General features: G+C 32.0%; 1 protein-coding gene across 3 annotated transcripts in view; it reads left to right on the plus strand.

The window, feature by feature from the left end:
* Nucleotides 1-27,298, plus strand: part of LOC118201099 (receptor-type guanylate cyclase Gyc76C-like) — a 1,003,202-nt gene that overhangs the window by 377,026 nt on the left and 598,878 nt on the right. For all 3 annotated transcript variants that reach the window (XM_085815395.1, XM_085815398.1, XM_085815396.1), the window contains one exon: nt 4,553-4,636. In XM_085815395.1, the coding sequence (XP_085671521.1) occupies nt 4,553-4,636 (84 nt within the window). The remainder of the gene's footprint in view (nt 1-4,552; nt 4,637-27,298) is intronic.

A 27,298-nucleotide genomic window follows, 5' to 3' on the forward strand; every position in this document is an offset into this window, starting at 1 on the left:
TTCCGCAGTTTTTAATTAATATCTCGACCTATTAAAGTCGTACGAAGATGAGAACGTTATCGATGGATTCGGAGAATATTTTGGAATCCAAGGATACGCGCCTTAAACTTCAATTCGGCGCCGTTCCGTAGATATTCGAGAAAAAATTGGCACGTAGCCAAATCCCTCTAATAGGAAAAACCCAAGAAAGAAAGTGGAAAACGTAGAGAAAAATTAGTTTTTAATTAATATCTCGGCTAATTAAAGTTCCACGAAGACGCGAATGGTCAAAATGGCAGGCCAAGGACCTGCGGAATCCAACTGTGTGCTTCGCTAAGTCTGTGTGCTTCGCATTTCGGAGGATATGATGTTACTTCTCCCCATATATATGTGGACATTCGCTCCTAAAACTCAACTGCCTTTTCCTAAATCTGGCAACAGCTACAACAGCGAGATACTTCTTCAAGCTGCGTGAGGAGATGGACAGACTTCCATTCCGATGAGGTTATGACGTGGTGATAGATGGATGTAACTGAACTATCCCTCTCGAAAACATTGCTTGATGATGTAATTCCGTTTCATGATGAATAGAACTTTTTATTTTACTTCTTTTCACCCTGTACATACCATAATCATGTTTATTCTTTCATTATTAAATACCCTTAAAATGCCACTGCTTTCCTCTATTTTAATCCTAACCTCATCCCACGTATATATATATGTACGGCTTAAGTGTCTGTTTGTCGCCCATAGTTTATTGGTTGTTGCGTAACTGCACTAGCCAATGGAGTGAAGTTGCCACGACACAGGGCTGCCGTTTCAATTGAGACGTAGAAAATTTCTTGTAAAAGTTGCCTTTGCTATGACCATCGATAAGTCTCAGGGCCAAACGTTTAAGCGTGTTCGCACTTTTTTTTTTTTTTTTTTTACCTGATCCTGCATTTCGACACGGTCAACTTTATGCTGCCTGTTCAAGAGTTCTTGAAAGAACGGAAGTAATATAAAAAAATAATGGATGGTCCTCTGCAAGGCGAACTTAAAAGTGATGGAAATATCTACACAAGAAATGTTGTGTACAAAGAGATCTTTGACATGTGAGTTAACATTTGATTATTTAAATCATCTTTATTTATTGAGCTAGCGGTGGCTTTTAAGAAATGTACAGCCAGTGGTTTCCTTCATTGCACTCTACTTTAAGCAATTAAGCAAGCAGAAGGGGGAAAGCCCGCGGGACAGTAAGCAAAGGGGCGTCCTCGCTGCCTGCCCTGGGTAATTCAGTTTAAATTAGCAGACACCTTTGCACAAATCATTTAAATTACAATTTATAATATCTAGAACAGCGGTCATTTCGTATGACGGCCGGGCTTTCTAGTATAAAATAATCATGTAAAACAATGCGTAATAATATTTACGGTTTTTGTATTTAGTTTGCTATTTTTAGGAATTGAATTGTTTCGTTTCCCCGTGCAATGCTGCGCACGACGTGTTTTAAGAGAAAGGTACGCCAAAAAATTAAAAATACAGGAGCAAACGCATTTCATCAATAGATATCTCGTAATTGTACTCTTTTGCTTTCCAGAAAGCTCGAGAAAATAAAAATTACCAGAATGTCGTAGTGCATGATTAAAAAGCTTTAAAAATTAAGATACAAAGATCTCAGTTCAGTTTTTTACTTAGTTCTTGTTGTTGATTGTAGCGAATTTGCGGTAAGATCGGATTAGCTTTCTCTGCTTTGAATTGTGTTCTATTTAACGTTTTAGTAGTTCAAAATATAACTACTATGAGATATTGTGATACTGTACCAATATCTCTGAGGAAATTTCAGCAATTTGTTTTATTTCTTGAGATAAGAATAAATGTTATTAACTTTTTATCGACTTGTGCATTCAATCCATTACGAACCCGTACGCACGGAAAATTACTTAACAGTATACGATAGTGCAATAAATAAAAAAGAGTGTAGTGAACATGATATTAAGAAAAATATTGCTAAGAGTATTTTCCCAAAACCTTTGGTAAAGAGAAAAAAAAAATTTGAAAACACATGCTATAAGACGGTAGTGTCAGACTCACATTGCATCCGGGCCGGGTGTTTGATCTGAAAGCAACTGACGAGTCAAAACATTTTTTAAACAAAATTTTAACAAACTTTTAACAAAATAAAATAAATTTTGATTTTCACTTTTGAATATTTATCAAAGCATACACAAACAATTAAAAATCATCTGAAAGTTTTCAGTTATAAACAGTCGCCCAATAAGATTTGTTAAGGATTTTAAACTTTCCCTGAGGCCACAGTCTACCAGTCTGCTATTGTACTCACTCTTGCCAACCCCCCTTTTTTGGTATTTTAAGCTTTATTATTAAGCATCATTTTCTTCACATTTACGCTATATGCAATTCGACAACAAAATCACAAAGTGTTTAAAAACAACAAAGTAGCTTGTGTTTAGAATTTCCAATGCAATGTTAAGTGTTGGTATACGTTTTTTCTGTTTTCGTCAGTTCACCAAACATGCTTTGTTTTCTTAGTAAGTAGGTTTAAAAACTTTTTTTCCATTTTTGTTTTTAATGATTTGTATACTAACTTTATTAAAAATCACATCCATTTACGCATTACGATTTTTTTTTTTTTTTTTTTTTTTTTTTAAATTTTAATCAAATGGCGGGCAATTGCCTATTCAGCTTGGTTACTTGTAAAGCCAAAAGTGGTAGCCATTTTAGTATTATGGAGGCACCTAATAAACGGCCACCATTGCCTGCTATAAAGGGATGGACAGTTACAGCCATGCATTCTCCGGGATTCGAACCCAAGCCTTTCGGTGCCCCAGTAGGCTCACTTAAACACTATAGCGCCTGTGCGGCTAACTTAATGCAATTATGATTTCTTAATTTTAACTGCTGTTTTTATAGCATAACTCTCATTCACAAACGGGAAAAAAAAAAAAAAAAAAAAAACTTCGGCACCGGACTTAAATTGAATTTTATGGTTTAAGTGCAAGGAACATTTAATAATTAAAGGTAACACACAAAAGGTTAAAAAATGCCCTTTAAGCGTAATGTAAAATCTGAAAGTTTTCTCTCTTTTTTTTTTTTTTTTTTTTTCCAGTCCAAAGGAGCAATTTGCCCAGAAGGACTATTAATTTCGTTTTGGCATTTTGCGTTGATTCACTATAAGCGCTGTTTCACTTTTCAAATTGTTGCCACCAAATATTATCGCCCTGTATAAAGAAAGTTATGTTGTATGAAAGTTATGTCGCCTGTTAAAGAAATTAAGTAATGAAGAATCTGCATAAATGTATGTATGTTTCTCGCACTGTGATAAAAAAACGGTACCTAGAGCCATCACATTTTGAATAACGTAATCCTCCTCCGAATATGGGTATCTGGAATCCCAAATTTGGAATTTGTTTTATGATCGATTTCATATTTTGTAACACTTTAACGAATATTTTAAATATATATATTAAGAAACTCAACTATTTTAAAGCGAGCAGTGGCCACTGTACGAAAAAAAAACATATTCATCTCCAGCGCGCGAGACTGTGTATCGGAAATTTTAAAGATCTGCTCATTTTAAAATTATTTTGCGATACTACTGTTGAATTGAATTTTATAGTTTAAGTGCGAAGAATAGAATGTTTAATAAATAAAGGTAACACACAAAACTTTTAAAAAAACGCCTCTTTGGGCGTAATGTAAAATCTGAAAGGTTTCAGACTTTTTTATTCTTTTTCTTTTTTTTCTTCGTTATTAAACTACTGTTTTAATTCTTGAAAGAAACATTCGCCTATGATAACTATCCACTTGTTCTATTTATACTTCCATATAGCCTGGGAATATGGCACGAGTTATGAATGCTTTTAGAAAATTATTCCCCAAAACATTCTAAAGATATCTCGCAATGTTCCGACATACAGTGAGAATATCTTGAAGATCTCGATTCTCAGTTGTCTTCACGACTTTAACACTCTGAGGATGTGTTATCTAAGTTTCGGGATACACTGAAATGTATTGAGAATTTTGTTTCTCCGATCGACTTTTATGATTTGTAATTTAATATCCTGAGGATATTTGTACTGCATTTCCCGGAGGATTTGTGCCTTTAAAGGACGCAAAATGTGCTTTTTAATCAAAGAAACAACATATTATTTTTTGAAACACTACTTGCTCAAAAGACGAGACTTCGCGCTGAGTGATGAGAAGATACTTAAATACCGTTTGCTCTATAACATGAATTGCGCTGTTCCACGTAATTTCATTCTGAACATTTCATTCCTAGAGAGTCAGCGCTCTAACAGCCAAATTCAATTACTGCAAATGTCTGGCGATTATATGATTTTTCCTCGAGTTTGTTATGATTTTAAGTCACGTGCTTCATTATTCAGCTTGTTATTAGCTTCTTTTTCTCATAGTAACTTAAATGCTATTAGTTCAAGATTGAAAGATTCTGTGTAGTCAAAAATGTAAATATCTTTCACATCTGTGTTTAGTTATTTTAAAATAATTTTTTCATTCCTTAAATGTATTTTTAAAAGCACTTTATTTAAATATGTATTAACGTTTATTTCAGAAATGTGCTGACTCTGCGGATAAAGACATATCAAAGAAAGACTATAGATATCATTTTGCAAGAACATATCCTCCTAATACAAAAGTAAGTTTTTTTTCCTTTTAATCGAGTTTAAAACTTAAACGGAAATGAAAATATTTGTAAAACTGAAGAAATATAAGTAGTGGAAAACAGCCGATTCAGCAAGGTGCGAGGTGCAAATTCAGAGGCGGTGCAAACGGAGGCGCGAACCACGTGGTTTTCGTCCGCCATTTTGGAACACGTGGTATTTCATCCTCCATCTTGAATGACTTCCGCCACGCTTTAGTCGCCGCCATGTTGGATTATTTTTTAATCTAATTTTCTTTCTAATTACTTATTAAATTAATTTTGAATCATCTTCTAGTAGCCGCCATTTTGAATCACGTAGTTTTATTTTTTTTTGCTGCAGAGCGCACATTCAAAAATTACCAGCCAGGCCCGAACCCACGCTGCCGGGATCTGCAGCCACGCGCTTTAACCACTGAGCCACGGTTTACTTAGCGATCGGGTATAAAAATGGGTACTTCTTGTGTTCATAATACCAGATTTACTTTCCGTAAGCTTAATTACATTACTCATTTTTAGTATTAAATTTATTCTACCCAGAATTCCTTTTAATCAATACTTTTAACTTATCTGTTATATTTTACAATTACTAAAACACGCGTTTTTTATGAGTTATTTTATTCAATGTTAGATGCAATTTGTAACTTTTTTGGCTCTTTTTAAAGTTAGCGATCTTTAACATACTCTGTATTTTAACTTATTTCATACATTTTAACCTTCATAATTTCCAATATAGGCTTAATTTTAACACAATTCATATATTTTCAGATCATATACCTGACTTTTATTTAATTTTAGATGTAACGCAATTTATATAGTTAGTTTTAACGTTTTATTTATTTATTTATTTATTTTTTATTTTTATTTATTTATTTATTTATTTATTTTATTTATTTTTTTTTATTATTATTATTTTTTAGTTTCCAACATACTTTGAATGGTAACTAATTTTCCATATTTATAGACTATGTACATGACCTTTACTTAATTTTTAACTAATTTCATACGTTTTAACCTTCGTAATTTCAAACAGGCTCTTAATTTTAGTTTAATTCCTCCATTTTCTGACCATATATATGAGCTTTATTTAATTTTAGATGTAAATTTTAACTTCTTTTCTACATTTGAATGTTTTTAGTTTCCAACATACTATGAATTTTAACCTAATTTATTTATTTTCACATTATGTACATGACTTTCATACGTTTTTAACTATTTTCATTCGTTTTAACCTTCGTAATTTCAAACATGTTCTTAATTTTAGCTTAATTCCTCTATTTTCTGACCATATATATGAGCTTTATTTAATTTTAGATGTAAATTTTAACTTCTTTTCTACTTTTTAATGTTTTTAGTTTTCAACATACTCTGAATTTTTAACTAATTTGCTAGATTTTTCACACTATGTACATGACTTTCATTTAATTTTTAACTAATTTCATACGTTTTAACCTTCGTAATTTCAAACAGAACATTAAATTAAAAACACGTTTTAAATTACGAAGGTTAAAACGAATGAAATTAGTTAAAAACGTACGAAAGTCATGCACATAATGTGAAAATAAATAAATTAGGTTAAAATTCATAGTATGTTGGAAACTATAAACATTCAAAAGTAGAAAAGAAGTTAAAATTTATATCTAAATTTAAATAAAGCTCATATGTATGGTCAGAAAATGGAGAAATTAAGATAAAATTAAGAGCCTGTTTGAAATTACGAAGGTTAAAACGTATGAAATTAGTTAAAAATTAAATGAAAGTCATGTACATAGTGTGAAAAATCTAGCAAATTAGTTAAAAATTCAGAGTATGTTGGAAACTAAAAACATTAAAAAGTAGAAAAGAAGTTAAAATTAAAAAAAAAAAAAAAAAAAAAAAAAAAAAAAAAAAAGAAAGAAAGAAAAACGTTAAAACTAACTATATAAATTGCGTTACATCTAAAATTAAATAAAAGTCAGGTATATGATCTGAAAATATAGGAATTGTGTTAAAATTAAGACTATATTGGAAATTATGAAGGTTAAAATGTATGAAATAAGTTAAAATACAGAGTATGTTGAAGATCGCTAATTTTAAAAAGAGTAAAAAAAGTTACAAATTGCATCTAACATTGAATAAAATAACTCATAAAAAACGCGTGTTTTAGTAATTACACTTGTAAAATATAACAGATAAGTTAAAAGTATTGATTAAGAGGAATTCTGGGTAGAATAAATTTAATACTAAAAATGAGTAATGTAAATAAGCTTACGGAAAGTAAATCTGGTATTATGAACACAAGATGTAGCCATTTTTATACCTCGTCGCTAAGTAAACCGTGGCTCAGTTGTTAAAGCGCGTGGCTGCAGATCCCGGCAGTGTGGGTTCGGGTCTGGCTGATAAATTTTGAATCTGCGCTCTCCAGCGAAAAAAATAAAACCACGTGGTTCAAAATGGCGGCTACTTGAAGATGATTCAAAATTAATTTAATAAGTAATTAAGAAAGAAAATTAGATTAAAAAATAATCCAACATGGCGGCGACTAAAGCTTGGCGGGAGTCATTCAAGATGGAGGATGAAAGACCACGTGTTCCAAAATGGCGGACGAAAACCACGTGGTTCGCACCTCCGCTTGCACCGCCTCTGAATTTGCACGTCGCACCTCCTCCTGTTGCTCAACCGGCTGTTTTCCACTACTAATATATGCTGAAAAGAGTAAAATTATGTGCATGTTAATTATTCGGCAATTATCTTAACTTGTTTTAAAAATGACTTTTTGCTATTTAGGTGTCGCGAATTATTAAAAGAACTGTTTTCTTTAGGTTGACTTGAAATTCTTTTCTTCATTCTTTTAAATAAAGCATTAATAAGAATAAGAGTAATAGGAAACACATTTATATTTAAAAGAAGAACTTTTTAAAATGTCTGAATTTTAATCAAATTTATTACATTGTAGCAAATTATGTTTTTATACGTTGTAAATGAATTATAAGTAAAAGTTTTTATGTCAAAGATTGGGGACAAAATGTCAATAAAAGAAACACTTGAAACATTTTCTGCGTTTCTTTGGAGGGAAAATGTAAATTTTTACTCCTGTTTTATTTGAAGCCTTAGTAAGATTTAAAATGGAATTAATCATACCAGCATATTAACTTGGGTGTAAATTATTGCAGCTATGGCATTTTTTAAAATTTAAGTTTTTCATTAACTCGGTGAAATATTTGACTAACATTTTGGACTGTGCTCTTTGCTATATTGTTGTACAATGTTGTCGTATTTGTTCAGAAATTAAATATAAAATATTTTATTTCAGCTGAGTGATGTAAAAGAAAAATAACAATGAAGCCGAATCTGTTTTAGCAGGATTAAATAAAAAAAGTCTTATGAAAACATATTTAGCCTAAAAGAGCTATTAGTATCGAAACATGAATTTCATTCAAATCTGTTGCCATTCTATAAAATGTTATCTTTCAGATTTAATTTATGGCTTAACAGTTTAAGCTATTTAAAAGCAGACGATGCGGTTCTTAAGAATATTAATTCTTAATTTTTTATTCAAACTGATTTAAATAAAAACGCATTTAGTTCATGATACATCTAATTAAAAACATTCAGTATTTTTATGGAATTACATTATATGATTTTTCACTTATAATATTTCAAAGATATTTCAAATATTTCAAAGATATACAACGTTCCTATGTTAATTTAAATGTGTATTCATCCACTAGTATCTTTCGCTGTTTCACTTCGACCATCTCTTCGAATACATTATAGTATATTATATTTTAAAAAGAGTCTTTTTGTGCGACTGTTAAAATCTGAACCCTCTCAATTTTTTAATTTTTTTTTTTATTTTTACATATATTGAATTTATTTAGTTGTTAATTAAGTAACAACGTGATTGTGTATATAAATGTAAACAAATTATTTGACTAAAAATATTAAAATCTCTGAATAAATGTATTTTGCAAATAACATTACTTTTATTATTAAATAAAAATCAAATCCTACTATTAAGTACAAATGAAAAAATACTTGAAGCAACATAATTTCTTAGTTTAATGATGTCAGGATTAATAGCGATATTTAACAATATTTTGTCTAGTATTCCTATATTTAATGTAATAATCTAATTTGACACCTTTTTTATTCTATTTATCTTGCTTTTTATAGGTCTTCGTATGCAAATTATTTATATTATAATTTATGATATAATTTACCATCATTCACTTTAGCTAAATAATTTTGGAGATTTTTATAATTCACTTTTATCTCTTATTTTTCTTATTCTTAATTTTACTCTCATATTTGTCACTGAAATGGAAACTTCAAGTTTTCAAAATTGGAGTTCTTCAAACTTTCGGAAATGAACGTGGTAGAAAAGCTTTATTAAATCTATACTTCACATCCTTTTGAGAAAATTTCTTATAAAAATAAAGAAGTTTCAAAATACAAAAATTCCTTTTACTTAATATAACTGGTACGCCCATAAAATTTCTTATAAAATTTAATATAAAATTTCTTATAAATTTTTTTTATAATTAAAATTTGTTTAAAATTATTTAATTCACTGAACGCTGATATTTTGATCTGGGGTTCGAATCCCGTGGAACCTGCTGGCTGAATGGTCATTTTCGTGGTTTCTTAAGTGTAACGTATATATGAGCGAGTTTTCCTTAGAAACTCTCACGAAGGCATCCCTTCCCTTAGGCCGATAGCTCTAGAGTGCTTTACCATGATTAAATAAAACCAAGCCAAAATCGTCTCTAGAACTCTGCGCTTTTTTACACCTTAACTAATTTTTATACCGGTAGAAGTGAAAGCACAGCCAAAATAACAGGATGATTTAATTAATTAACTTGAAGTTTTATAGGTGTATTAAAGAACTTGTGAAGATTAAATAGCTATCAGAACAGGTTAGTTAGTTTGATCGTGCAGTTCAATACTACCTTAAATATAACTTTTAGAATCGTAAACACAGACAGATGTCTGATCTATTCGTCTTACCTCTAAAGTATAGATGCAAAAGAACAAACTCAGATGAAAGTTTAAATCGGTATTCGTTTAACCTAGCATTTTGGGAGTTTTTCAAAACATAAATTTTCACACAAATTCTGGAATTATTCACCAGAACACAAAATTATTCACCAGAACACAAATTCCTAAGTTTTCAAAAAATTAAGAATAAATGCTTAAACCAAATTTAAATATTAAATTTAAAGTAACTTAGTAAAGCATGTATTGAGGCCGAATCAAAGCTTAGTAGGCTTTGATTCGGCCTCAATACATGCACAAAGCAATGGTATCTATGGATGCTAAAACCGATAAATGATTTTAGTAGCGGAGAAGTATAACAGAGTGACCGGCCAAAGCCACTTTACCAAGCTCAAGAAATCTCTGTTTATTACATTAGATAATTGGTACCTGATATGAATTGACGACTTGAGAAGTAACAGTACGGGCAAAGTGTATGAGATAATTTTGTCAATTAATATAAAATCCTAGAGGACTATTTTAAGTTTAGATGGAAACGAGGTGACAAAAATTGACGTGAAATTCGCAACTGATTTTTGTCTCATACTGTTTGGAAGACGATGCAGTCTGTGAACATGCGAATTCTGAATTGTAACTAGAATGCGAAGGTGAAGTTTCACTGTAAGATTTCGCTCATGAAAAGGGCTTCAGGGAATGCAAAAAATGAATTTCCTGAAGATCTTGTACCTTATAAAGTGACGGAAAGAGTTAAATAATTGTTATAATCAATTCAACCGAAACAATGATCCGCATGCAAAGCAGTCGTAACCTGTCGGATTATTTAAAGTAAAAAATCTAAAAGAAACCTATAAAATGCTATTTAAACTATAATTAAGGAAACTGTGCTGAAGGGAAATATTCTCCCTCTCCAAGCTGCCAGATGGTATAGTGGTTAGGTGAGCCGACTGCGATACTGGAGGGCCCGGGTTCGAATCCCGGAGAAGGCATGGATTTAAATTATCTGTCCCCTCATAAGAGGTAGCAATGGCCGCTTATGAGGTGCCTCCATAACAAAATGGCCACCTAGCTTCTGGCTCTAGTAGTGGCGAAAATCGAAAAATATTAGTGCCCGCAATTAAAAAAAAAATCTCCCTCTCCCTAGTGTCCTGGAAAACAACAGATGAAAACATCACGAAGAAAACAACGCTAGGGGAAAATGACGTCGTACAAAACGTGGCGAAAAAGAGACCATCAGAGTTCTTAAACATCGTCGTCGAAAATAAAGTAGTTTATAAGCTTCGCAGTATTTCATCGTCAAAAACATCATAGTAAAAAATAAAGTAATTGTGATAACATCGGGGCCGTGCTTTTCCAGGCTTTAAAAATTCGCATAACGATTTATGAGCGCATGGAGGAATGAGGAATATTTATAATTTTATATTTCATATTTTTGAATTTACTAGTAAGTTTTGTTGAAAAATAAGAAGGAAATTTAAGCATTCCAAAACTAAAAATGAGTAGATAAATAATGTAACTTGTAGCAGTTAACATAATTTTATAGCTTGATAATTAATTAAGCAATTTTAATAGAGGCAACCTCATGCGATTACTCATCTTCCATTTTCTAATTATCTTTAGACTATGTTTTGCATAAAAAATTATCAATAAAGTTTTATAAAAGAAATTAATAAATTTATGACTTCCATTAGGTTACAATATAAGTTTAAAATTCAGATGGGGCCAAGTTTGGGCTGTAGGGGCGATTTTGAAACATGTCCCATTTGAAATGGCGGAAAAGATCTTGTGTTCGCTGAGCACTGTAAGTGCGAGTGCTATCGTGCAGGAACGTAAGGATGTCAGTAGGCGGCGAATTCATTAGCATCCCAAATAAAGGTGGACATAAGGACATAACCTTCCTCTCTGATAAGATTCTACGAGCCCACCAGCGGCCGAGCGGTAAAGTCGCTGAACACTGGTAGTTCGGTCCGAGGTTCGAATCCCGCGAACGGGCTGGCTGCATGGACGTTTTCGTGGTTTTCCCCGTGTGTAACGTATATACGAGCCAGTTTCCCTTAGAAAGTCCTCCACGAAGGCATTCCTCCTCTTAGGCAGATAGCCCTCGAGGCTTTGCCATAATCACACACACTATTCAGATAAGATTCTACGGGCTTTCCTTAACCTGGTTGGAGAACTGGTACGAACCAATGCCATTGACCATTGTTTTGTCTCAGCATTCAATGCGCTACCCAGGTATCGTCGCCAGTCACTATTCTGTTCAAAAACTCTTACCCTTCCATGTGGTACCGGGTAAAAATGTCTAAGGCAGCGCCCATTCGATTGGTTTTGTGGATTTCCGAAAGAAATTTCGGTACTCATTGAAATCAGAACTTCTGGTAGCCTAATTTTCTGATTACTGCTTCATACAAAACAGTTCAAAAAATGTTCTGAAATTTTTGTGAAAGTTCCGAGATTGTGAATTGTCGCATCTGACGGATTTTGTCATCAACGTATTTGACGAGATCATTACTCACAACTGACGGCCTCCCACTCCTTGATTCATCATGAATATTTGTTCTTCCTTCTTTAAATTTTCTCACCCACTCACGCACTTTCACCTTCACTCATGTTTAAGACACACAATTCACGATTAATGTCTGCTGCTGACAGTTATTTTAACCAAAGAAATCATATTATACCTTTTACTTCACATTTGGGAGGATTTTCAATAGCAGCTCACATTTTATGACGTTATAACCAGCACACGCGCAGAAGTATGAAACTCTCGGTACGACAGCAGGAAGCTTACTGAATCACAGACTATTTGATGTAACAATGGTTGCTCTCCACCCACTACTACTAACGCCACGCCACAACGAGGTTAGTTCCCAAATTGCCCTGGTGCATAAAATCGTTATCTTTGCTTTTCAATTTCTTAGCACAACTCTTCAAGCAATTTTTATAATATTTTCTTCCCAGTTTTAGTCAGTTCATAATTTTTCGTGCTCACACAAATGTCTCAAAGTAGATGAACTTATGTATTGAAGACTCAATTAATAAGCACATGTATAAAACGTAACAAATTATTTATTTGCTATTGCTTGTGGAGTACATCTAAAGACGAAAATTAACAAAACCTAACCACCGATATTTGCGACTAATAATTCAAGGTACTTATATGTCAAGTAGAGAATGAAAGTAAGCTTAAGATTACGCTCCATCAAATCTCACCATTGCCTAGCGCTAATACTGAACATAAAATTCACATCACTTAACAACGTTCAATCGAATAGCAATATGTGGTAATTCGCACAGAAATAGGTAATATAGTTTTGAAAATTCATGCTCCCTAAATGGTGGTTGCACTTAGTAATTAAACCCAACTTACTATGTGTTTTTCTGAATGTTAATGGGGAAAACAAAAAGTTCAGGAAAAAGTTACATAAAATAATTTGTTAATTAAATAAACTTTATTTTGGAAAATATATTTTTCCAAAATATATTTACATCGAATACGCCTACTCCTTTACAAATGTTTTCTCATCTACTCCGATATTTTTGTCAATGTGATTGATTGGCCTGCATTGTCAGTACCAACAGCGCTATTTAATATTTGCTGAATCCAATTAAGTTTGTTTACAATTAATTAGTTTTGCCTACAGTATTCTAAATTATGCTTTTTTAAAACCTATTCAACAATGAAATTACCTTGTTGTTCGCTTAAAATAAATAAAAATACAATCAAGTATTACAAGCTGAGAGAGGAAATAAAAAGGATCCTAATTAGTTTTCCTCGTGACTTATATCTACGCTCTTTGTTTTAGGCTGTAAATAAATACTGATCGTTATTTTTAGATTTATAATTGTATTTACCCTGTACGTAATTGCGTGAGTCAATTTCTTTGTTGCTACAATATGCAATGCCCCCAGGGGACTAGTTCATTATTCTTTATTTTTAAATTTGATAGTAATTATAAAGTGTTCACAAATTTCTAAAAGGCAAACAATCAAAGTTAGTTTGCGTCGAGAATTTTGATTGAAGACTATTATATTTCATTAACTTTTATAATTAGATAAAAGGGAGCAGGCATTTATTACGATAATTTAATTAGATTTGTTGGTATAAATTACCTGGAAAACTTTCGTTTCTACATATCATAATTTTTATAAAATAAGTAATTTTTTTGCATCGTTTGATGTTCGCCGTGCATCAAATGTTTTTTGAGACCGTTAACATTGCACTCTATGTAATTAACACCCATGAAATTTGGGAACTCTTGAATTGTCGCAGAACTTATGATTCTTAGTATATCTCCTGTGATGTCTCGCAGATATCCAGCTTTCAAAGTGTTACCATTTGTCAAAGAAGATATCTTTAATTTAATTTTTAAATTTAACAGGCTGTAATTGCGTAACAAATCGCGAATTTAAAACTAAAAAACATTGTTTTTAATCATATAATGTATTTTACTTTTAATGACCTATTTAATTGCAGTTTGCATTAATTTACAATAAATTCCAAAAATAATTTTTGTGAACATTTGTAATATTGGTGCAATTAATTAAGAATGCTTTCAAAATCATATGTTAAATTTTGCGGTACAACCGGAGTTTCACTATTAAGTGTGCAGAATATGTGTTTGCCATAGGAATAAATTGTTAAAAGCAAAATATACCTTGTTTTTGATATGTGAAAGTCTATTTTAACACCTTAAAAATCAGATATTTTTTTTAAAGTGCTTATTTCTTTTTTAATACAAAATTTCCAAAAATTGACATCGTTCGATTAAATTGTTTTTCAAAATAAAGTTTTTTTTTTTTTTTTTGTTTGAATAAAATATTCTTTCTGAGATTATTGCAAATATATGTACACACAAATATTTGTGATATTGTAGTATCGGCAGAAGTGAAACCAATTAAAGTTTTAATCACAGCTAAGATAACTTTGCAGATGATAGCTGTAATGGACTGGCAATGATAGCGTAGATCTAACTTGGAAATATTTACTGCTTAGGTGGAATTATGGGCCTGCGGACAGATGTAGCCGAATTCAACATAATTTTAGTATTGAATAAAGCAATTTTGCCGAGGCAATGCTTCTTTTAGACATGATTATGAGTGCAACTAGCACCCTAAATTTTGTTTACGCAGTTACATTTGAGAGAATTCATGAATAATGATGGGCATAGTGAAACTTAAAGGCTATGTCCTTAATGCCTACACATGACTTACACACTGCAAATATTGTAAAACCTTTCTTTTTCTTCGCTAACACACCTATGCTTTCTACCCAAAATGTCTTTATCTCTTTGAATGGGGGGAATATATTAGATAAAAATTTGTAAACGAAAATTATAATTTAATCTAACGGTAACCCTTTAATTCTCCTCTCTGCTCTAAAAATCGTAATAACTTCTGTGGATTGCGTCATTTCTATACCAATCCATCTTGCATAACCTGCGCAACATTGATATTAGTAGTTATTTCGGAAACTAAAAATTTTATATTAATATAAATATTTTTTGTTTTATATATAAAACAAAATATTTCAAAATTTTATATTATTAATAAATTTCGTTCATTTAAAATCACTGGAAGTAGTTTTACTGTATTTATCATATTTCTCATTATTGACACATTTCTAACTTGCGTATTTGGTAAGGAAGTGGAAACCCATCAAATTTTTGTAAATATCAATATTTCCACCTTCCACCTTACGAGCATATCCACATTAACAAACTGATATGGTGATTAACCAATGGGTAATGGACTGCTCGGCAGTTATTTGTAAAAGCCTTCGTTCCTTATTTAAAGGAAACTGGCCTTTTGGAACTGCACTAAATCATTCCATTATGTAGTAAAAAACTACATAAATAAAAACACATTCTATTACATTTGAAAATAAATATAGTGCGATAGGAACAATTATACAGAGGTAACAACAGGTCTCTGTTTTTAAACCAGTACTCCCTCAACATATTCTACATACAATTATTTATAAATTTTAACATTCTTTACCACAATTCCAAACTACTTTATTTTATACATTTTACTTTTAATTACCTTACACATAATCAGTTCATCGTAATTATTCAGTTTCTCAAAGTAATGTTAATTTTTATATATTATAATGCTTTTACATTTTTTATCATTTTTTTACGTTTAATAAAACATCAGACATTTAATATTTGCTATATTATTACTCAAAAACCTAATTTTATATCTATTCCGTACCAGGTTTTCATAATTACTTCAATAATTTTTTTTTTTACATTTTAAACTCATATCTTAAAAGTAATTGCTAAATTCGTATAATTGAAATTTTAAACAATAATCTCATTTTTGTAATATTTCTAAAATTCTTTAAAATTAATTGTGTATTTTTAAACAATAATTGAAAAATTCAATCATTTATACAGTATTTTTAATATACTCTATAAATTAAAAATTACTTCCTGAAATAAAATAATTTATATATCTTAAAATTGTTGATTATTTTATTAAATTCGATATCAAAAACTGAATTCTGATAACATAAATTTTAGTGTGATGTTTTCATAAAACAATGCAACGTTTTTAAAATTCTGTATAATAAGAAAAACTTCATTACTAATACTACATATCTAAATTTCAAAGAAATTTATATCATTCGCTCTTTTTACCAATGATTATTATCAAAACATTTCTAATTTGATTAATTATTGAATAAATTAAACTATAAAATTAAAATTGTAGAGCTTTAAAGGGGGAAACACTGTATTAAAATTTTAAACCTTTCCACATATTTGAATTTGACTTCAGTTTCATCAGGCACACCTGACTAGATCTCAGCTAATTTCTTTTGAAAGCAAGCGAATGACTGGAATGCTGAAGCATTTTAGACAGTTTGAAGATATTCGAAAGACTCCGAGTTATTTACGTTTCAAAGCACTCATGATAAATCTCATCTTTAAAGTACTTACCAAATCACAGATAAGCACTTTTTCCTATTCGAAGATATTGGGCAATACGAACGAGAATTTGATTTTGAACATAAAATTAATAGCCATGACAGACTTGTATTAAACATTTCGGTGAAACAGGACTTGACCCGAGGGTGGATGGTTGGAGAATAGATAGACGATGGTTCGCATAGCAAATGTTAGACAGGCTTTACTGCGCAGATATTACAGCACTTGATGACTGACGTAACCGATTTTCCTCTCTTATTTTTTTTTTTCCCTTAGAAACTAGTCTTAGGACAAATATTCTTTTTCATTACAAATCATCGTTATGGGTGCGCTACGCACCCCATCGTCGAATGTATCCCCGTCGTCGCTGTGCATCCCCATCAGCGATGTACCCCCATTGGTACACAGAAAAAAAGAGATACATCAGCCTGTTTCTGAACCAATAAGACACAATTATGAAATCGATAATTAAAAAAAAAATCTCGGAAAATTTATGGATGGACGCATGAATCTATGCGCTCATCAACTGCAGGACATAGTAACTGGTGCAAAAAACTGCAAAATTATAGCATTAAAACCATAAAAAAAAACATATAGAAAAAAATATCCTCTATGAGCAAAACCAGTCAGGAAAAAAAGCCGAAAGGTATAAATATAAGAAATACAACCCATGAAAATTTGAAACCATACAGGTCGGAGTAAAAAATTGCAATATTATTGCATTAATATCATAAGCAAACATAAGAAAGCTTATAAATCTAATAGATATAATTATATATTTAAGCAGAACGGGCCCATGAAACAAAAACATGTGAACAAAAGTAATACAACATATGAAAATATAATAACAATAAAAATTTGAAGTAAAAATTTAAAAAATATGAAAAGTTAGTTCTTAAAATATGTAAAACTAGAGCATAAAAATAAAAAGAAGAGTTAGTTCTTAAAATCTGTAAAATTAGAGCAGCAAAAGTATTAATTCGACTAAATTATATATAAAAATATATAAAATATATGTGTATATAATAAAATGTGATATATATATAAATATGTGTGTGTGACGTAACAATATGTAAATCAAAATTCTAACTTAAATTTGCAGTAGTCCTGTTATTCCTCATTTTTATTTTGGATATTTCTCCTTTTTATTCTAAAAATAGCAAATGCTTGTAGTAAACGTTTTTCGATATCATATGACTTTTATATAACGCTTTGAAGAAAATAACATACGTGTAAGCCTTCAGACAATAATAATTTTACAGAATAATAAATTAACCAAGCAAAACGATATCAAAATCGAAATTAACCCACTCAGAAATAAGATTTCTTCCTGAACACACCGCATTTCGCTTCTGCTGTTTGCTGCTTCATTTCGTACCGCAGAGCTACCAAAAATTGTAAATGTTAAAAATAAATAAATAAATAAATTAATTAATTAATTAATTAAAATAAATAAATAAATAAATAAATAAAGAATATCTGAAATGTTTCAGATTTTAAATTATGTCCAAAGAAGAGTTTTTTAACATTTTGTGTGTCACATTTATTTATTAAATATCACGTTCTTCGCACTTAAACCATAAAATTCAGTTCAAGAGCAATATCGCAAAATAGTTTTAAAATGAGCATATCTTTAGAATTTCCCATACAGAGACTGACTTCCGATACCCTGGAGATAAAAATATTTTTTTTGTACAACGTTGCCATTGCTTGCTTTGAAATCCTTGAGTTTGTTAATCAAAAATTCGTTAAAGTTTTACAAAATAGGAAATCGATAATAAAGCAAATTCCAAAATTCAAATTTGGTCTTCCACATGCCCATATTCGTAGGAGGATTACGTCATTCAAAATTGGATGGCTCTATGTACCGTTGTTTTATCACAATGCAAGAAATATACATACATTTATGCAGATTTTTCCGTAATTTCTTTAAATATAACACAAATCGATAATACTTTGTGGCAACAGTTTGAAAAGTGATTCGCAGTTCGTAGTGAATCGACGCAAAATCGCAGAACGAAAATAATAGTCCTTCAGGGACAAAGCCCCTTTGGACTAGAAATGCAAGAAGGCACGATTAGTCTGTAAATTTATTTGTGCCATCGAATGGGAAAATAAAAATTATTAATATCTTATATTGTCTTATTAAATATGCCTCGAATGCGAAGTTTCTTCTTCATTATGGATCTTCTGTATACTCCAATTTTTAGAGTTCTAGAACTTGTCACAATAGTCGTACACCGCTTCTCAGTATGAGAGAGCACTGTCGGTATTTATCACTTCGAATTACTAAGAACGTTAAACACAAAATAATATACAAAAAACGCCCTCAAATGTGCTATCTTGCAATGTGTTCTATCAATACTGTCAATACTTTGAGCTAAACTGTGATTTAAACTGAAAACTAATATTCTCTCCTGTCTTGTATGGTTTCTCCCATCCTCAAAGATGGAGACAATTAATCCCCAAAACCATCTCCATCTTGGCGCTATTTTGCCAATTGTGAAGTGGTCAATCCATTGGCAAACATTGAAGCTTTGCACTCTTGATTCTTTCATTTTACATTTTTCACCCGATACTACAGTTTATATATAAATTCACTGAAGTTATTTATTTCCGTGTGTAAAACGTTCGTACCAATATCATTATCTAATTTCCCTTTAATAATGGACAACAGTAAGAAATAGTAATAATATATAAACTGATATAAAAAATTGCTTTAAGCCTTTAAATGGATAAGCAAAATGCTCAGATCAGTTTTTCGTATGGTTTTTGATTAATGGAAATAAAGTAGCTAATGGCTTACCATTCTGTTTCAACTTTTACTTGAACAACAATAAGATCCTCATTAACTTAAATTCTTTTTTTAATCTAAGTGAACATAATGAAAGCTGAATCTTTCTTTTTCTCTTTTTAAACGGAGGAGAAAAAATAGCATTTTAAGAAATTTTGTTTTGTGAATGATTCAATTAAAAGTTTTAAATATTCACGCGTAATACAAAGAACGTCCATTAAATTGATCTAGATTTAAACTGATAAAAAAAATCTCTATCAGCTATTTTTAGAAAGGAAATGAATAAATTTGCGAATCATTTGAAGATTTACATTAAGTCGAAATCTCTGCCCTTAATCCAATTATAAAGTGCAAATGATCAAACTATTCAATTAAATATTTTTGTTTCTATTGCGCTCTTCTTTGCATTTATTTCCTTTTATAAGTCGCTGAAAGATGGCAGAGAAAGTATTTGTTTAATTAAAGCCGTGATGGCATGGTATATAATCGCAGTGCGATTTCTTATTTGCGAGCGCACTGCAATGATTTTCTGTTCATTAATGCTAAATGAGTGCTACCCAAAATGTAAGGAACGAAGTATTTATATAGAATTATTAGTAAAAAAACTGTACGGAGAACGCATTAAAATACGAAATTTAGTTCAAGTTTGAATATCACAATGATTTATGGCGTTTTACATTTATTTCTCATTTTGTAATTTAATATATAATATACACTCACGTTTGTGAAAATTGCAACACCATGAAGGACTTACGCGAGTGAGCTGAAATTTTCAGGAAATGCAAAGTAGCGCATGATATGCAAATGATTAGAATTGCAAATCCGTAGCGCATGCGTATGCTGAGCAGCGCCCTCTGAACGGCTGATGGATCCGAATAAATAGACGGCTGTAGCGAGGCGTGTATGGTTATCGGTGGTTATCTGCTAGTGGTAAACGTTAACTCAATCTGTACTTATGCCTCGTCGACGAAAGAGAGCGAGATTTGAACAACTTACAGAGTTTGAACGAGGGAGAATCATCGGCCTTCGTGAAGCTGGATTGTCGTATCGTGCAGTAGCCTCTCGTGTGCAGCGTAACAGCAGCACAGTGATGCGCGTTTGGAAGCAGTGGACGGACGAGTGTCGGACAACTCGGAAATCCGGGAGTGGACTCCGAAATGTGACGTCAGCTCGCGAAGATAGACACCTGGTCCGCATGGCGCGGACGGACCGTACAGCTTCCTCTAGACAATTGGCAGCACTGTGGTCAATAGCTACAGGTGTTTCATTGTGTGCTTCATCAATTCGTAGACGTCTGCTGCAGTGTGGACTGCGCGCACGGACTCCTTTATACAGGATCCCCCTAACGCACGACCATCGCCGCCTGCGGCTACAATGGGCCAATCAGCATAGAGACTGGCGTGCTGATTGGCAGCATGTCGTGTTTTCTGACGAATCCCGCTTTAATTTGTGGTACCATGATGGCCGCATTCGTGTTAGACGCTATGCCGGTGAACGCCACCTTCCGGAGTGCATTATCGAACGCCACAGTGGACGAACACCCGGAGTTATGGTCTGGGGCGCCATAGCATATCATAGACGATCTCAATTGCTACGAATTGTGGGCAATCTGAACAGCAACCGGTATATCCGTGAAGTTCTACAGCCCGAAGCTGTTCCCTTCCTTCAAAGCTTGCCAGGCGCTGTATTTCAACAGGACAATGCCCGCCCTCATACTGCTCGGATTGTTAAATCCTTCTTTGCAGCGCAGCAGGTACAGCTTCTTCCTTGGCCTGCGTGTTCCCCGGATATGTCGCCAATTGAACATGTGTGGGATGTCATTGGTCGGCGTCTTGCTCGTGATCCTCGTCCTGTTGCGTGTGCAGACGAACTTTGGGTACGCGTACAAACGATATGGAATTCTCTTCCTCAGTCAGACATTCAAACTTTGTTTGACTCCATGCCACGTCGTGTAGCAGCACTTATTGCGGCGCGTGGTGGCCACACAAAATACTGTTTCTGATCTCTTGTTCTTGTTTGTTTGCTTTGAACATTTAATCATTTATTTGTACCACTACCACTCAACTGTGTATTAAATTGCATTCAATTATGACGATTCCTTCTTGGTGTTGCAATTTTCACAAACGTGAGTGTATATACAGGGTGTTTCATAGATCATGGGACAAACTTGGAGGGGTGGTAGAGCGTACTAAAACATGCATTTTTTTATAGGAATGTAGGATCTAAAGTGACGGGTTAAGGCAGGACCGCAAATAAAAAACGACACGAGAGGAAAATGTGTTTATATACAAAATCAACGCAAAGTGCTTCTTTGTAGTAATATCGTATTCACAACAAATGTTCAAAATTGCGACCAGCAGCAATAATACATGCTTGGTAACATCGCAGAAGGAATTCACGAACATTTTGGTGTTGGTGTATTTAATTATGGTAAAGCACGCTAGGGCTATCTGCCTAAGGGAAGGGATGCCTTTCGTGGAGGACTTTCTAAGGGAAACTGGCTCGTATACACGTTACACATGGGGAAAACCACGAAAACGTCCATGCAGCCAGCCCGTTCGCGGGATTCGAACCTCGGACCGAACTACCAGTGTTCAGCGTCTTTACCGCTCGGCCGCTGGTGGGCTCTGACGAACATTTTGAAAGACGACAGGTATTTCGCGCACGCTTGCAGCCGCAGTGGATAGCCGTGCAACGAGGTCCTCCAGTGAGTCAACGGGAGTCTCGTAAATGATGCCGTTCAGATGGCCCCATAAAAAAATCCAAGTTATATAAATCTGGCGAACGGGATGGCCATCGAACGGGTCCACCACGGCCAATCCATCGGCTGGGAAATGTGCCATCCAAGTAATTGCGGACCCGAAGTAATTGAGGTTATGGGCTGGTGCACCATCATGCTGGAACCAGATGCGATCACGAACGATAGCCGGAACATCCTGCAGAATTTCGGTAGCACCTCTTGCAGAAAAATATGATAACATAAGCCATTTGTACGTGCAGGTAAGAGATATGGGCCTATGAGGTAGTCGTTAACAATACCCGCCCACACATTCACGGAGAAGCGGGTTTGGAGTGCATGTGGACGTGTGCCGTGTGGATACAGAGTTGCCCACACGCGCATGTTGAAGATGCCGTCCTGTTAAAAAGTTGCCTCATCAGTCAGAGCTTGAGATAGCAGCATACTTTTAGCTTAATGGTTTGAGCCGTCGTTTTTGTGTTATGCTAAATACATACATACATACATACGTAGTCACGAAAAAACATCGTTCATATGGATTCGAGAGCAATCGAAATGGGTATTCTGTTTAAAGTATTGTACCCGAACTTTCTCGCGATTACCGAATAAATCCTACAACGAAGTAAAATTGAAACTCTGTATGGGCAATATTTATATTTTTACAATTGACAGGTACTGTTTAATTAAAGCGTGTAAATGCGCATGTGCGTATCAGACGCATATACTAAAACATACGGGGGTATAATGCGCGTATTCGGGGTTGGCTGTTGTTGCACGTGTAACATGAAAACAAGAGGAAAACTAACTCTATTACTCCATGGTGTATGCTTGCAAATATACCAAACAAGCAGTTCTACGGAAAGTTAAAAACGGAGAATAGATAATCAGAAAGTGCCTATTTATTTCAATTTGCTAATTTTATATATGCACGTATGTTACAAATGTTAGTATATGCAACACAATACTTGCAATATTTAATATTTGACTCAGAATGGGGGGAATATAAAATATGATTAATAATTCTCATGAATTTCCCAACTGTCACTATGTCACGGGATATTCGTTAACGTCAGTAGTAAGCGCAGGTAACCAGGCGGCGGAAGTGACGTCACAGAAAAGGGGCGTGGCCTCTGCCATTTTGAATTTCTCCGGAAGTGACGACACCAGCGCCATCTTGTATCACGTGATGGAATGACATCATCAAACTTTCGTTTTGATTCTGTGGCAACGATTTTATGTTTTCAAAGTTTTTATTTTTTGTGGCAACGACACTATTTTTTATGTTTATGGCAATGAGCTCTTAACCACGTGTTTGGCAGGACACCACTTTTAATTTATTGTTTTTAATTATTTAATACGTCATTACTTTTAATTATTTATTTATTTTTATACGATGCATTTTAATTATTTAATCCGTCATTAGTTTTAATTGATTCCATTACATTTTAATCCATTTTTAATGAATTTAGTATCATTTTCCCTGTATTTTAAAAATAACTCCACGGCTGAGATTCGAACTCGCTATCTCTGGGATGGGAGGTCTAGCGCTTTACCGCTCGGCTACCCGGTCCTCTTATCAAACTTATTATTTGAAACCCTCTTTGGCCCTTTGACTTTTCGCACCATAAGGCTGAAAGTCTGAGCATGCGCTTCATTTGTTTTTACACGACGGCTAGGATTTCTTTTGGCTTCTTAATCATTACTTTATTCATTGCTGTTTTAAATGTAAGAATTTCCCACAGTTTAATTTTTTATTATTATTAAGATATTTTTAATTTTTTTGATTTTTCATCTTATTCTTACTATTTTTTTAGTTAATTTATTAATTTTTTATTTCATTTTTTTTCCCTTTCCCAAACATAAATTTTATTTTTAACTTTCGCAAATTGACGTTTACTTCCACAAAAGTGAACTTAAATTTTTTTTTACTTTTTATCTTGCAAAGTTTATTTTTTTATATTTAATTTTCTTTTGGGTTTTACAAAAGTAATATTTATTTTTACGAATTGAATTTTTCCTTTTCACTTTTTTATTTTGCAAAAGTTTTTTTTTTTTTTTTCGAAATTTTTTTTCTTTTCGTATTTTTACTTTACTTTATTTTAATTATTTTATATTTAATTTTCTTTTTGGTTCTACAAAAGTAATATTTTTATTTGCGAATTGAATTTTTCCTTTTCACTTTTTTATTTTGCAAAAGTTTTTTTTTTTTCCTTTTCGTATTTTTACTTTACTTTATTTTAATTTTTTTGTTTAAATCTTTTTTGGTTTTACAAAAGTAATATTTATTTTTACAAATTAATTTTTTCCTTTCCGCTTTTTATTTAAAAAAAAGGTGTTACTACATTTTTAACTTAATTTTTTTTTACAAAAGTAATATTTAGTTTCATAATTTTAATTTTTTTGAGTTTTTTGTTTACACAAATGCAGTTTTTTGTTTTTTCCCTTATGCATTTTACTTCCAAAAGTAAGTTTTATTTCTTTTCCCTTAATTTTTTTGTTACATTTTTATTTTACCCTTAATTATTTTCCCCCTTGTTTTAAATACAACACCATGTTACGCTTCCATTTCTCCAAAAGTAAAGTTACCTACATTTCTCCGTCTTTGAAATTTTAAGCTCGAATTTACATGCATATAACTTCACTAAATAATATTTTCTGTAATTTAAACCAATATACACAATGCTCATTCTATATAGTTTAACTGGAATACTACATTTCTTACTTTTTTACTACTAAGTTGGAGATACTCAGAACTTTTGCTTCTAATGTATTTTACTAACTATACAAAACTTTGTTGATTCCCTTTTACACGTCTTACTTTTATTCAAAGGATTCACTAAACTATGTCTGACAAATGTAATTTTTACACTTTCCATTTACACATTTACCCTTATATTTAACTTATAAAACATATTCATGCTGTATTTCTGATTCCTTTTCCCCATAATAAAAACAGACTTACACATGTTTCTTTATTGTAAGACCTACTGACTTTAAATAAATCTTATAAGGAGCAATAAATTTTCATGGTATGAAGGCACTCAAACCAATGCATGGAACATTTCTACCCAGTTAAGTTTAGATACATACCAATAGTACTTCATTTCTTCTTATTTTACTCTGTAGACATTTATACATATATATTCAGAACACTCCCTTTTATTCAGTAAGATTCCTTTATACTACTAACACAAATTTTGCTAACTCTTTGAAATATTTTACAAAAATATCTTGTATTTTCTTGCACATATCCTACTTAAATCACCAAACATACACTGAAACCTTGATTTTTTCCTTCATGTGAAAACGTCACTCGGATTCTTAATATGATTCCACCATTTACCGCAGAACTTTATAAACACTACTCTATTTGAACTTATCACAGCCTAACTCTCTTAACAAGGTACAGAAGATTGAATTACATTTTAACTACAGAGAAGAATAGCCACATTGTAACGTATTATTTTAAATTTGAATTATAGTCACATTTTGTGAAGGAGAACTTAATGTCTATAATACACATGGAATTAATATTCAGCCATGGAAATGAAACTTTATCGCCTTTTTCCCAATTTGGAATATAAAAATTTGTTAACTTGGAATATTTTTAACGTATTTATTGTAACTTAACTGAAAAAGACCCATATTTCACATTGTCAATAATTTATTTAGCACTGAATTTTTACAGCCTTTTCAGAACGAAATTTAATTTATCATACCTGACAAATGACTCCTACATAGTTATGATACATTACACGAAATATCGAGTAGAGTTCCAAATAATGATCTAACATAGTAATTAACATGACCTAACACAAATAATTTTAAGATAGAAATTTCAAATTGACATTGCTTAATAATGAACTCTTACAGCTTTTTTGACATTTAACTTCTCATAGATAATAAATAAAATTACACACAAATAATTATACAAAATAGGTAATAATGACAGAAAGTCCATATAATGATCTACTATAGTCACCAACTTTAAAAATTTTAACGCATTTTTAATATGTCATAAGAAAGACCACACTTTTTTGAAAAGCATTATTTTAATTAAACATTGGAACCACGCAGTCCTGCGCACATGTATAACATTTTTTATTTATCATAAGCATGACACATAATAAGTAAATAAAATTTTCACAAAGTACGAAACACATTTATCTTTTAACTGAACTGTACTCTTAAGAAAAATGCAGTATGGAATGCTTAGAACACTCAGGGCCACAGTTCCTCATTACCCCGAGCATTGACCAAAATATACATGTACTTTAAAATCAGTTAAACAAATTCAAATGTTAGTATTCAAAGAGGAATACTTCACAAATTAGATGAAAGAAAGGTACACAATGAACTTGAGTGATAAATACAGAAAAGCATGTAAGGACCGAGAAAAAGATGTATTCGTGCAGAACTTTTTTAAGATAAACTTGCTCTATTTTTGGCACATGGGTTACATTTTGCATTTCAGATTAAGGAAAAACATTCAAGATAATTCCTGTATAACTAGGGATTTTCACATGTTAGTAATGTAATTTATTAGAACAGTCACAGATATATAGGACAAGTATGCCATTTCCAAGGAAAACAATTTTCCCAAACCAGACTTTAACAGTGAAATATAAAATGGAATAAGAAAATCCCATATTTCAAACAAAATTAGTATCTGAGTATGCAAAAACTTGAACAAGAAATGAATATTTTTTCTGAAAATGTTCCAAATGGTTTAAGTCAGGACTAGTTTCATGAACAGAGCATGAAAAATAATGATGAAGTTTTAATTTTATTTTGTCTGTAGTACATTTACTTATGCTAAAATCTTCCATTTGGTTGACTGTACTTTACATTTAGACCTAAGTTGATAAATCAGAGTGATTTTGTGTTTTAAAGCTTCAGATTCAGAAATAGTACAATTTCAGAAATAATACAACTCAAAAGCAAAAAGATTATAACGACAAGAGAATATACTGCAAGCAAGCGAACGTGATAAATGACTCTTTGGGCTGAATTTCATGAATTCATAGATGGAGTACAAAATTTTAATGCACTGTATATGAACTTTTTTTTCAAATGTATTACGATCACCAACTTTACATAGACTTTAAGTAAACATTTCATGTTAATTTACCATTTTTTCCTGAGATTTATCTACGTATTTACTAAATTTTTGCATTTTGTTTATAAGTATAATACCAAAAGGACATAAGAGAACATTTGTTTCT

Source organism: Stegodyphus dumicola, chromosome 4, assembly GCF_044657685.1.
Source record: "Stegodyphus dumicola isolate Sdum_Otavi_A_Nest chromosome 4, ASM4465768v1".
Lineage (NCBI taxonomy): Eukaryota > Metazoa > Arthropoda > Arachnida > Araneae > Eresidae > Stegodyphus > Stegodyphus dumicola.